Source organism: Dama dama, chromosome 1, assembly GCF_033118175.1.
Source record: "Dama dama isolate Ldn47 chromosome 1, ASM3311817v1, whole genome shotgun sequence".
Classification (NCBI taxonomy): Eukaryota; Metazoa; Chordata; class Mammalia; order Artiodactyla; family Cervidae; genus Dama; species Dama dama.
Genome location: NC_083681.1, coordinates 74,899,168 through 74,912,814, shown reverse-complemented (window position 1 = coordinate 74,912,814; position 13,647 = coordinate 74,899,168). Strand labels below are relative to the sequence as shown.

The window sequence follows — 13,647 nt, the reverse complement described above, 5'->3', positions numbered from 1 at the left end:
AATTTACCATCTTAACCGTCTTCAAGTGTACAGTTCAGTAGTGTTAATACAGTTCAGTTCACATTATTGCGAAACCGGTCTCCGGAACTCTGTCGTCTGGCAAATGTGAAACCCTGTAAAGTCCCGTCTGTGCGTGTAAATACTTTTCACAGTGTCTGGCGTACTGTGAGGACTCCCAGGGTATGGGAACTGTGGGAGTAACCAGCTGTTACCGTTTCTTGCCCAGGTTCATGTACTGGACGGACTGGGGGGAGCATGCCAAGTTGGAGCGGTCGGGAATGGACGGCTCCGACCGCGCTGTGCTCATCAACAGCAACCTCGGGTGGCCCAACGGGCTGACTGTGGACAAGGCCAGCTCCCAGCTGCTCTGGGCTGATGCCCACACCGAGGTGGGGTCCCGCTCCTGCTCCTTTGCAGAGCCTGAGAGTCTAGGAGGGCCGTGGAGTCTCCGCTGAGGGCTCCCGGCCTCCCAACAGCCGCTGGTACCCTGTCCTTCCTCCGCAGCGAATCGAGGCTGCGGATCTGAACGGGGCCAATCGGCACACGCTGGTGTCACCTGTCCAGCACCCGTATGGCCTCACCCTGCTCGGCGCCTACATCTACTGGACTGACTGGCAGACCCGTAGCATCCACCGTGCCGACAAGGGGACTGGCAGCAACGTCATCCTGGTGAGGTCCAACCTGCCAGGCCTCATGGACATCCAGGCTGTGGATCGGGCACAGCCCCTGGGTGAGAAGACCCCTAGGGCTGTGAGCCTGAGGCCTCTGACTTTCTGGGGCCGTCTCAGCATCAGAGATCTATCCAGAGCAGAGAGATGCCTTTACAACCAGAGGGACAGGGACCTGCCTAAGCCGCTCCTCCAGGATCAGGCAGCGTTCCCTCTGGGTACAGTGGGTACTGCATACGCCCACGGCAGGGTGCTGTCCCCTTCAAAGGACTCCCGGAGACACCCCTGCTCCTTCCAGCTCATCCCTGCCGGGTACCAAATCCTGTTATGCAGAACAGTAGACCGTCAGGCACGAGAAATCCCGTGCCTTGGTTAATATTCAGACCGTATTCCAGGCTGGGTGTCAAAACTCGCGCCTTTCTCTCTTTCGTCACCAGGTGTGAACAAGTGCGGACCCAGGAACGGTGGCTGCTCTCACCTGTGCCTGCCCCGGCCCTCGGGCTTTTCCTGTGCCTGCCCCACCGGCATCCAGCTGAAGGGAGATGGGAAGACCTGCGATCCCTCTCCTGAGACGTACCTGCTCTTCTCCAGCCGCGGCTCCATCCGGCGTATCTCCCTGGACACCAGTGACCACACGGATGTGCACGTACCAGTCCCCGAGCTCAACAATGTCATCTCCCTGGACTACGACAGCGTGGATGGCAAGGTCTATTACACGGATGTGTTCCTGGATGTTATCAGGTATGAGTGTCCCCGAAAACCTCCAGAGGACACAGACCCACTTCCCATCTCTGATGGCTGAGGTCATGGTCTGGGTTCACCTCTAAACGGACTGAATGATTTGGCAACTTGGATAGTGATTTCTGACCTGAATTTGTTCGCTTTGCAGTGTTATCCCAGATGAGTTTAAAACTTTTTTGTTTGTTTGCTTGTTTGAAGGTTCTGATGTGCTTTGCTTCCCAGGTGGTGCAGTGATAAAAGAATCCGCCTGCCAGTGCAGGAGACTCAAGAGACCTGGGTCTGATCCCTGGGTTGGGAAGGTCCCCTGGAGGAGGAAACGGCAACCCACTCCAGTAGGCTTGCCTGGAAAATCCCATGGACAGAGGAGCCTGGTGAGACCCAGGCAGTCCAGAGGGTTGTACAGAGCTGGACATGACTGAGCACACACATGGCCTATCTTGTGTTTCATGAATTTATATTTTTGGTCGCACCATGCAGCTTGCAGGATTCCCCGACCAGGGGTCAAACCCATGCTCCCTGCAGTGGAAACAGTGTCTTACCCACTGGACCACCAGGGAATTTCCCTGTTTAAAGAGGACTAGGGTCGGACACGACTGAAGCGACTTAGCAGCAGCAGCAGCAGCAGAAGTCCAGTATGTAAAACAGACAGATAAAGTCAGGCTAGGGACCTGGTGCCTTCTACCCCGACTACTGGACCCTACAGGAGTTCCACGGATCCTCTGAGACTCAGTGATTAGTTGGCCACATCGCCAAACTGAGTGTATTATAATACAGAAATACCAGCCAAATGCAAGGTGTATGGTGGTTTGCAAGGTTGTGCTTGTTTTTGTTTTTAAAATATTTTTTGTTTTATTTAAATTTTTATTCTTTCAATTTTTCACCCCAACACAGCCAAGGAACGTGGTACCCTGCATTCATGTACATTCACATATCGTTAGAGGGGTTTACCATGGCAGAGATTCTCATGTGGAAGAACAGGAGCGTTCCCTTTTTTCTCCCTGAGGGGTGTATTAGACTCTCGTCCTGAGAGCTGGTGGGCATGTGGAGTTTAGAGAAGGCCCCCATGTGTTGGTGACACGACCCCTCCCCCATCCTGAGTTCCCTGCTATAGGTCAGACTATTATAAAAAATGCACAGGTAGATTTTAAAAAATCTTCCCTTTCTTCTAATCACTACCTAGCAATCCTTGTCTCCTCCTGAAGGTGTATGGGGCTTATTAACCTGTCTTCTGGCAAGACGTGGGCCCATATGCCACCTACTTAGAGCAGGAAACACTCTGTCCTCCCAATACCTTATTCATTAGGTCTGCAAGTATTTTGAATACCTACTGTGCTAGATGCTGAGGAACGTACTTATAAATGGGCTTCCCAGGTGGCACTAGTGGTAAAGAACCCGCCTGCCAACGCAGGTTAGACTTAAGAGATGTGGGTTTGCTCCCTGGGTCAGGAAGATCCCTTGGAGGAGGGCATGGCGACCCACTCCAGTATTCTTGCCTGGAGAATCCCAAGGACAGAGGAGCCTGGCAGGCTACAATCCACAGGGTCGCAGAGAGTCAGACACAACTGAAGCTACTTAGCATGCACGCATGTACTTATAAATACTTGGTCCCTGCCCCTATGGAGCTTACAGTGTAGTGGGAATCCAGCTCTGGGACTGTGGATTAAAGGGGTATCAGCCTATTGCTGATCTGATCAGTCATCTAACCCTGGGCTGTTCCTCAAGGCGAGCAGATCTGAACGGCAGCAACATGGAGACAGTGATCGGGCGTGGGCTGAAGACCACTGACGGGCTGGCAGTGGACTGGGTGGCCCGGAATCTGTATTGGACAGATACGGGCCGCAATACCATCGAAGCGTCGAGGCTGGACGGCTCCTGCCGCAAAGTGCTGATCAACAACAGCCTGGATGAGCCTCGGGCCATCGCTGTTTTCCCCAGGAAGGGGTAAGTTTTTGGCCAGCAGGAAAGAAACCCAGGGGAGAAGGGCCTGGGGAGGAGGCACTTGAATATGCCTCAATATTAATGGTATTCTCTCGACCTCTGGGTGCCATCTTCCCATGCCTTGCTGATGGCACCATCGTGTCCCAGGTACCTCTTCTGGACAGACTGGGGCCACATTGCCAAGATCGAACGGGCGAACTTGGATGGCTCTGAGCGGAAGGTCCTCATCAACACAGACCTGGGTTGGCCCAATGGACTTACCCTGGACTATGATACCCGCAGGTGGGAATCCTATCCCAGACAGCATCCTGGAAATTGGGTGGGCAGAGGAGAGGAAGACCGAGATTGAAATAGTGAAAACAAAAACTAGAAAGCTCCTTGGTGGGTAGGGAAGAGCAAGCAGTGAGAAGGATGAGGTAACATATTCTTGGGGCAGGAGTCGCTGAACCCAGCACTCAACCCTCCGGTGGGCTTTGTTTATCTGGTTTACTTGTTTTTATTTTTTAATTTATTTTGTTGTTGTTGTTCAGTTGCTAAGTCGTGTCTGACTCTTTGCAACCCTACGGACTGCAGCATGCCAGGCTTCCCTGTCCTTCACTATCTCCCAGAGTTTACTCAAACCCATGTCCATTGAGTCAATGATGCCATCCAGCTGTCTCCTCCTCTGTCGTCCCCTTCTCCTCCTGCCCTCAATCTTTCCCAGCATTAGAGTCTTTTCCCCTGATTCAGCTGCTCTCATCAGGTGGCCAAAGTACTGGAGCTTCAGCCTCAGTCCTTCCAATGAATATTCAGGACTGATTTCCTTTAGGATGGACTGGTTGGATCTCCATGCAGTCCAGGGGACTCAAGAGTCTTCTCCAACACCAGTTTGAAAGCATCACTTCTTCAGTGCTCAGCTTTCTTTATAGTCCAACTCTCACATCCATACGTGACTACTGGAAAAACCATAGCTTTGACCAGGCGGGCCTTTTTCAGCCAAGTGATGTCTCTGTAGGAGTCAAAGGGTGATCGAGTTGCTGAAGATGAGATGGGGTGCTGGCTTCCCTGAGGTCACTTGATTTCTACCCCTCTCCAGAACCGCCCTGGCTTCCCCACTTATGAGTCACCATCCAAATTCCACTCTTCAGCTTAGGGACTCCCAGTGACCCCCCTCATCAAGTCACCACGACTGCTCACAGCACCCGCCAGCTCTGCTCAGGAGGGGACAGCCAGCTCCCCGAGGGCAGGGCTGGGCTCCCTGGCTCGCGTTGTCAGCAGCCACCTTTTCTCCTTCACAGGATCTACTGGGTGGATGCCCACCTGGACCGGATTGAGAGCGCTGACCTCAGCGGGAAGCTCCGACAGGTGCTGGTCAGCCACGTGTCACACCCCTTTGCTCTCACCCAGGTACTGACTTGGAGAACGGGACTCAGCCTCCTTAATGGGGGGTACTTCCTTGGGGCTCTGTGTCTGCCCCAGATGCCGCTGAACAGGTGCGCTACGGAAGCCCATTTTAGGAGTGATTCTTGTACACAGAAGCCTTGCCACCGTGCGCCCTGCTGCTCCCGCTCGCTCACATTCACGCATTCAGAGGGGTGGCTCTCCCACAGCTGCGTGCGGAGTCAGCCGTGGGACCTGTGAAAATGAACATTCCTGGGCATCGGATATAAAGAACCTGCCTCCCGAGGGTCGGGCTGGGGATATTCATTTTTTTAACAAGTTCCTCAGTTGATCCCAGTGCTGTGGTCCCAGCATGCAAACTCAGGCAGCTCACTTAACAGCCAGAAAGTGGAGTGGCTGAGAGCCAGCGTTTTGAGGCAACGAGCCAGTCAGTAAGTTTATTGGGTGAGTGCCTCCAACGAGCCAGCTCTGTGGGTTCAGGTTCTGCCTGGGTCATGAACTGACCGGGCAACTTGCACAAGATACTGAACTCTCTAAGCTTCACTTCCCTATAAGAGAAACGAGTTTAATAATAGTATCCTCCTGAAGTCATATCTGACTCTTTGTGACCCCATGGACTGTAGCCTGCCAGGCTCTTCTGTCCATGGAATTCTCCAGGCAAGAATCCTGGAGTGGGTAGTCATTCCGTTCTCCAGGGTATCTTCTCAACCCAGAGATGGAACCTGGGTCTCCCGCGTTGCTGGCAGATTCTTTACTATCTGAGCCACCAGGGAAGCCCAAAATATACACAAAGCATTAACACAGTGCCTGCCACTTGGGGTGTGTTATTTGTGATCATTTTAATTAGTATTGGCTGACATTATCTTTTGAGAGTTCTAACCTTGTAAAACAATTCAAGGAAGGAAAAAGGTATACCAAGGCAGGGGCCAAAACAGGGATGCTCAATTATTCAAAAATCTTTGTCCTATTTTTGACAAAACATCCACTTTATCTGCATTCTGCATTATATCCTTCCAGCCAAAAGATTTTCTCTGGCTTTACTTAATGATAGGCTTTCCCCCCTCATACTCCACATGTAAAACTACAGGATTAGACTGAGTTTAGTTTCCTAGTCTACAAGTTTCCCTGGGGTTTCTGATGCATACCCCAGGGATGGGAGGGGAACTGCCTACACTGCACTTCCTCCCCTGGTTGAGAATCTCAAGATCACTGAATTAGAAGGCCGCTGCCTGCAGAGGTAACCAGGGAACTCGGGCCGGGGCTGTGAGTGAAGGACCCCCCATCTCCACAATTTACTCCTGTTTGCTAGGTATAGGAACTCAGTTATTCACTGAGCCACCTGATTGAGGACAACGTGTTAGTGCTGGAAATTGAGAGATGAACAAAGCACATTCTTGTCCTTGAAGGACTTGATCTGGCAGGACAGATAGATATGTAAAACAATGACTACGGGTAGAAGTGAGGACACGGCTCAGAACAGCATGGAGAGAAGGGCGACTTCTCTGTGGACTGGGGGAGATCTCCTGGATAATGTCATATGTGGGGATGCATACGAGTTGACCTGGATATGTGAAGAAGAGGGCAGCTGGGCAGCAGGAACAAACGGGCTGAGGCACGGAAGCTGTTGTGGGGTCTGCCTGTTAATAGTTACCCTTTTGGGGTCTCCCTGTCGAGTAGCAGGACAGGTGGATCTACTGGACAGACTGGCAGACCAAGTCCATCCAGCGTGTGGACAAGTACTCGGGCCGGAACAAGGAGACGGTGTTGGCGAATGTGGAGGGACTCATGGATATCATCGTGGTTTCCCCTCAGCGGCAGACAGGTGGGCTCCCGGTCCGGAGGCTGCTTCCGTACCACTGGTGGGGTTCACTGGTCACCCCAAGGACTGTTAATAACCAAGACCGTCGGAGCCACCAGAGAGCCGCAGGTTCACACCTGAAGCTCTTAGGCCTTTTTGGCCCCCAGTTGTTACACTCCTTCCTGCCCCACTGTCCCTGGGAGTCAGGGAGCCCTCAATTTCCTCCATATGGAGAAGCAGCAAACTGGGAGACCTGATTGTACCCCAGGTCAGACCTTCATCTGCTTTGCTCCCAGGGACCAACGCCTGTGGTGTGAACAACGGCGGCTGCACCCACCTCTGCTTTGCCAGAACCTCAGACTTTGTGTGTGCCTGTCCTGATGAGCCCGACGGCCGGCCCTGCTCCCTCGGTGAGTTAGACTGATGGGCACCCCCCAGAACAGCGGAGCCCTTGCAAGGGCCGGGCATCAGCAGCTTTTTCCATCTGGGTGAGACTGTCCCCCAGGGGATCTTACAGCAGAGTGACTAGGAGCAATGAGCTTGAGGTTTGGAATGGCACAGAGCCGGCTTTGCCTGGCTTCTGGTGTGTACGTATGTATGTATCTGTGTATGTAGCTGTGCTGGGTCTTCCTGGCATCACGTGGGGCCTTCTCTAGTGGCGGCGCACTGGCTTCTTGTTGTGAAATGTGGGCTTTGGGCTCTAGTGCCCGTGGGCTTAGTAGTTACCATGCCCTGGCTTTCTTAGTTGGGGCACATGGGCTCAGTTGTCCTGCAGCATGTAGGATCTTAGTTTCCCAACCAGGCATCAAACCTACATCCCCTGCAATGGAAGGCAGGATCTTAGCCACTGGACCACCAGGGAAGTCCCTGGCTTCTGGCATTTACTAGAATGGAAATCAGCTCTCCTGAGTCCCCGATCCTTGCTGTGACCTGTGCATGACTTTCTTCCTGTCCTTTGTGGGCCAGCTAGCCCATCCAGAGCTGTTAATATTGGAAACCAAATCCTTTTTATTAAGAAGGACATCTAACAGGGGTGCCTAGGATGAGAGCAGCTAAAAGATTGCTCTGTCAGTTTCTCTTGGAGCACAGGTAGATATTTGGGGCTCCAGTGGTCCACTCCAGCCCTTGTTTTCTCTCCAGTACCTGGCCTGGTGCCCCCAGCTCCCAGAGTTACCAGTATGAATGAAAGAAGCCCTGTGCTACCCAACACATTACCGACTACCCTGCGTTCTTCTACCACCTGGACCCGTACATCTCTGGAGGAGGTGGAAGGGAGGTAAGTGCATTTAGTATGGGACTGAGGGCTCTTTAATACAAATCTCATCCCCTGCCAGCAGACCACCATAGTCTCAGCTTGATAATTCTGACAGATGGGAAATGGATTACATCATTATCCACTTGTCCCGGCTGTTTGGGACTGGAGATGATATTTAGTCTTGTAGATTGTTGCAAGTGATTTTTCTTTTATAGCTCTGGAAGCAAGAAGCTTTAAGAGCAGCTTTAGAGAGAAATCATTCAGGAAGAGTTTCCACCTGGCATTCCTCCTTCTTCCTTTCTTTCTGTGATTTCTGCTCTGGCAGAACAGGTTTAGCACATGGTCTTATCCTTCATTTTGCTTAGAAGCCACCAAGTCATAGTGGTCTCTGGGCTGGGGCTTTTTAATTTGAGACATTCCCGGGTATATGATGGCCTTAGCTTATAATGAATGACCTGTAACACTAAAACAGGCATGTATGTGCATACACGCACACACACACACACACCCCCATTATTAAATAAGCAAGCATAACCATGAACAGTTCTCAAATTAAGCATAAAACACTGTATTTCATTAAGCTGAAATTGCTGTCAATTTAAAATGCATCCTGATTTGAGAGATTAAACTGAAAAAATAACCAACAGCAATTGTGATATGCCATTAATTGTAAGACATAGCCCTATTTTAGAGATGTAAGAATATAGGAAAAAAATGCTTATCTTAAAATTGATGAAATATGTTATATTCAACTTAGAGAAAGTCTAATAAATATGTTTTTTATTTATGCTTAGTAAAAAAATAATCTGGAAATATAAATAGGGGTAAAGATGAAAGAAGTACCCATATACTCATACATAATTACCTTTAGTGGTTTTTTTGGTTATATATGTATATTGCAAAATGATTACCACAATAGGTCTAGTTAGTTAACATCCATTACCACACATATCCAAATTTTTTTCTTATAACGAGAACTTTTAAAATCTACTCTTTCAGCAGTCCTACTACTAGGCATATACCCCGAGGAAACCAAAATTGAAAAAGTCACATGTACCCCAGTGTCCACTGCAGCACTATTTACAATAGCTAGGAAATGGAAGCAAGCTGGATGTCCATCTACAAATGAATGGATAAAGAAGCTGTGGTACATACATACAATGGAATATTACTCGGGCATAAAAAGGAACGCAGTTGAGTCAGTTCTAATGAGGTGGGTGAACCTGTACAGCCTATTATACAGAGTGAAGTAAGTCAGAAAGCGGAAACAGATGCCGTATATCAATGCATATATGGAATGTAGAAAGATGGTAATAATGCACCTATTTGTGGGGCAGCAGTGGAGATGCAGACACAGAGAACAGACCAATGGGCTTGGGGTCGGGTGGGGGAGAAAGGAGAGGGTGGGACACACGGAGGGAGTAACATGGAGACATATACACTACCGTGTGTAAAACAGGCAGCCAGTGAGAATCTGCTGCATGACTCAGGGCGCTCAGACCCGGGCTCTGTAAGAACCGAGAGGGGTGCGGTGGGGAGGCCAGAGGGTGGGAGGCTCAGGAGCGGGGGGACGTAGGTATACCTACGGCTGACTCGTGTTGGTGTTTGGCAGAAACCAACACAATACTGTAAAGCAATTATCCTTCAATTAAAAATAAGTAAATTCAATTAAAAAAATTTTAAACTACTCTCTTAGCAACTTTCAAATATACAGTATTGTTAACTGTGGTCACTATGATGTACATTGCAGCCCCAGGACTTATAACTGGAAGTCTGTGCCTTTTGACCATCTTCACTCATTTTATCTACCCCCAACCCTCCATCTCTGGCAACTGCCAATCTGTATGATATTAATTGTATCTATTAATTTTTTTCCAGAGTCCACATATAAGTGATATCTCTGTCTGACTTATTTCACTTAGCATAATGCCCTTAAGGTCCATCCATGTTATTTCAAATGGCAGAATGTCCCCCCTTTTTAACAGCTGAATAATGTTCCATTGCATTCCTATACAAACATTTTCTTTATCCATTCATCCACTGATGGACACTTTGGTCCATGTCTTAGCTATTATAAATAATGCTACATTGAATGTGGGGTGCAGATACCTTTTTCAGATATTTATTTCATTTCCTATTTTTACTATTTTGATGTGTATCTTCTCAGACATTTTTCTATTAGATCATTTTCACTGTAAAGTATTTTTAATATCAATTGTAGCTTAAAAGGTAATTAATATGTCATTTCAATTCTGAAAACAGAAACATAGTAATAATCCCTAATGAGAACTCTAGACTCTTGTCCCTGAAATTAGATCAAATGTATTCTATATGCCCCATTTTCTCTTTTTTAAATTTACTTTTAATTGGAGGATAATTGCTTTCCAATGTTGTGTTGGCCTGTTTTCTTGTTAGAAGAGTTTATATAGAAATGTTATATGATATAAACATATATAAACACGTACCTTTCTCTTTTAAGCACTAAAAATCATTATTAATCTGATTTTATTTGGGTTTATTTAGAGAGCTTTTGAACCGACTCAGATATTTTCTTCCTCTCAGAGTTCTATTTTAAGACTCAGTACACCTTGGTTTCAGATGCTTTTGCAAGCAGCTTTTCTCTAACCTTTTAAGTGTCACTCGCTCAGTCATGTTCAATCCTTTGTGACCCCATCGTCTGTAGCCTGCTGGGCTTCCCTGTCCATGGAATTTTCCAGGCAAGAATACTCGTGTGGGTTGCCATTTCCCTCTCCGGGGGCTCTTACCTTTTAGGACATACCTTTAATTGCCAGCTCAGAATGTGCCCCAAAGGAGTTACCTTCTCAGCATTTCAAGTTAGTTATCTAAGCCCTCTCTCTGGATGTTTTGCATATTCCCATGTGAAAGAATGAAGGAGAGAAAAACAATATATATATTTTTTCAGGTCTTTCTAGACCTTGTGATTATCTTTACCCAATGAGAGGTTTGCTTGACTGGTAGCTTCTTCCCACTCATCCTGGTAGTTTAATAAAGCCTACTATTTGATGTCTTTAGTATTCTTTCAGCAGACTTCCAGTTCACTCCCAGACCTGCTTCTTCTTTTTAAAGAATCCTATTTAAAGAGTACATATTTTGGGAATTCCCTGGCAGTCCAGTCAGTTTTGACTGTTTCACTGCCACGTGGATGCTAAGTCGCTTCAGTCGAGCCCGACTCTGTGCGACCCTGCGAACTGCAGCCCGCCAGGCTCCTCTGTCCATGGGGTCTTCCAGGCAAGAATACTGGAGCGGGTTGCCATTTACTTCTCCAGGGGATCTTTCCGACCCAGGGATTGAACCCTGGTCTCTTATATCTACCTGCACTGGCAGGCAGGTTCTTTACCACTAGTGCCGCCTGGGAAGCCCCTTCACTGCCAAGGGCCTGGCTTTAATCCCTGGTCGGGGATTCTGAGATCCTGCAAGCCTCGTGGCCAAAAAACAACAAAAGATTACATATTTTAAAACATGTAAATGTGATATAGCATCTTTTAAAAAATAATTTGTATTTATTTACTGGCCGTGCGGGGTCTTTGTTGCTGCACGGGCTTTTCTCTAATTGTGGTGAGTGGAGGCCACTCTCCAGTTGAGGTGCGTGGGCTTCTCATTACGGTAGCTTTTGTTGCGGAGCATGGGCTCTGCTGCATGTGGAATCCTCCTGGACAAGGGATCAAACCCATATCTCCTGCATTGGCAGGCGGGTTCTTTACCTCTGAGCTACTAGGGAAGCGCAGGATTTTTTTTTTTTTTAACTTTTTATTTTGTATTGGGGTATGCCATCACCGATTCGATGGACAGGAGTTTGAGCAAGCTCGGGGAGATGGTGAAGGACAGGGAAGCCTGGTGTGCTGCCGTCCATGGAGTCACACACAGCTGAACAACAACAACAAATAGCTGATTCACGGTGTTGTGATAGTTTAAGGTGGGACTCAGAGGGACTCAGCCATATATGTACATGTATCCACTCTCCCCCAGATGCTCCTCCCATCCAGGCTGACACAGAACATTGAGCAGAGTTCCATGTAGCATCTTGAAGACTCAGCTGATTTCTCTGTATTTCCTGGTCCTGCCTGTTCCTTGCTTCTAACCTCTCCTGTCTCATACAGTCTCCTGTCTGAAAGCCCTGATCCCAGGCCTTTTGCCTGGTCCTCCTAGGACTTTCCCCCTTCTCCTGGTGGAAGGCGAGATCTTTGTTGAATACAGGTAGCGTTCACATTCGGTTCTCTCTGCCCCACAGATGCTCTGAAAAGGATGCCCGGCTGGGCCTCTGTGCTCATTCCAATGAGGCCGTGCCTGCTGCTCCAGGTAAGCCCCCGGTGTCCATCTGTTTTGAAAAACAAGAGCTAAGAAATTGAAGTCTCCGTTGAGATCTTGAGGAACCTTCACGGGGACTCTGGGGTTGATGAACCCTTTCCTTAGACTAAATTCATAGAAAGAACAACCATAAATCACTGCCACTTCTGGAGTGCTTTCTGTATGCCAGGCATTTATTTATTAAGCCATATTTGTGTGTGCACGGGCTTCCCTGGTGGCTTGGCGGTAAAGAACTCACCTGACAATGCAGGAGCTGCAAGTTTGACCCCTGGGTCAGAAAGACCCCCTGGAGAAGGAAATGGCAACCCACTCCAGTATGCTTGCCTGGGAAATCCCAGAGACAGAGGAGCCTGGTGGGCTATAGTCCATGGGGTTGCAAAGAGTCGGACGTGACTTAGTGACTAAACGACAAATGTGTGCACGTGTGTATGCATATGTATTTGTATATACACGCTCACTTTCAATCTCCAGATGTAATACATTTATTATTTGATATTATATATTAGTAAATATAAATAATAAATGAGGAATTTATTATTTACATTTAACTGATGAGAAAACTTGGGCTTAGAAGTTAAGCATCTTGCCGTAAATCACACAGCTAGTAAGTGGTAGAACTGGGGTTAGAGATGCTGACAGAGGGATAGATTTCTCCTCAGCCCCCTCTGCCCACCCCCTGTGGCCTCTTCCCTGAGAAGGAGGCCTGTAATTGTCCTCAGATGGTGTGGGAGGCAAAAAGGAGCCTTCCATCCTCCCACCCCTCACACCAGCTAGAAGAGCATCCCTGGTCCCCACCTAGCATCCCTCTGCTCTTCCCAGGGGAAGGACTTCACGCCAGCTATGTCATCGGTGGACTCCTCAGCGTTCTGCTGATTCTGGTGGTGATTGCGGCTTTGATACTGTACAGGTAACCTCAGCCCTACCGCAGGGGCCGCATGTTGGCTGAGGAGCCCCATTAGCACATTTGGGACCTCCTTGAAGCTGACCACTCACTGATTCAGCTTCTGACCAACCTCGTTTCAAAGCTGGGTCCCTGGGCAGAGCAGCAGAAGGGAAGGGCAGACACCTGACTGTGTACCCTTCTTCCCCAGGCACATCACAGGTCATTTCCTCATTTCATGACCCCAGCAACCCTCGGGATTTTCCTTATGGACTAGGATACTGAGGACAGGGGATGTCACCCAAGGTCACAGAGTAAGAGGCAGAGCTGGCACTGATCTAGCATCTTTGCTTTTTGCCACCATCCCACACTGCCTCAAACCATTGAAGCTGGAAGTGATTTTCTCTTCACGCAAACACAACCCTTTATGACAATGTTGGGTGATGTGTCATTGCTCAGTAGGAATCCTCCTGGGAATCCTAAATTTCAAGTTAGAATATTTTTTTTATCACTCTCTCTCTATATATTTTCCCCTAAATGCTTTAAAGGCAACTCATGGCAAAAACGTCTTTCTGCTAATAACAACAGCTACAAGAGTGATGGGCTTCCCTTATAGCTCAGTCGGTAAAGAATCTGCCTGCAGTGCAGGAGACCCGGGTTC

The 13,647-nt window shown here is 48.5% G+C and overlaps 1 protein-coding gene across 1 annotated transcript in view; it reads left to right on the top strand.

The window, feature by feature from the left end:
- Window positions 1–13,647, top strand: part of LRP4 (LDL receptor related protein 4) — a 52,371-nt gene that overhangs the window by 32,402 nt on the left and 6,322 nt on the right. The window contains exons 26-36 of the mRNA XM_061153066.1: window positions 227–389; window positions 505–730; window positions 1,106–1,409; window positions 3,132–3,350; window positions 3,495–3,629; window positions 4,625–4,733; window positions 6,405–6,549; window positions 6,822–6,935; window positions 7,666–7,801; window positions 12,030–12,097; window positions 12,926–13,013. Coding sequence (XP_061009049.1) covers window positions 227–389; window positions 505–730; window positions 1,106–1,409; window positions 3,132–3,350; window positions 3,495–3,629; window positions 4,625–4,733; window positions 6,405–6,549; window positions 6,822–6,935; window positions 7,666–7,801; window positions 12,030–12,097; window positions 12,926–13,013 — 1,707 coding nt within the window. The remainder of the gene's footprint in view (window positions 1–226; window positions 390–504; window positions 731–1,105; window positions 1,410–3,131; window positions 3,351–3,494; window positions 3,630–4,624; window positions 4,734–6,404; window positions 6,550–6,821; window positions 6,936–7,665; window positions 7,802–12,029; window positions 12,098–12,925; window positions 13,014–13,647) is intronic.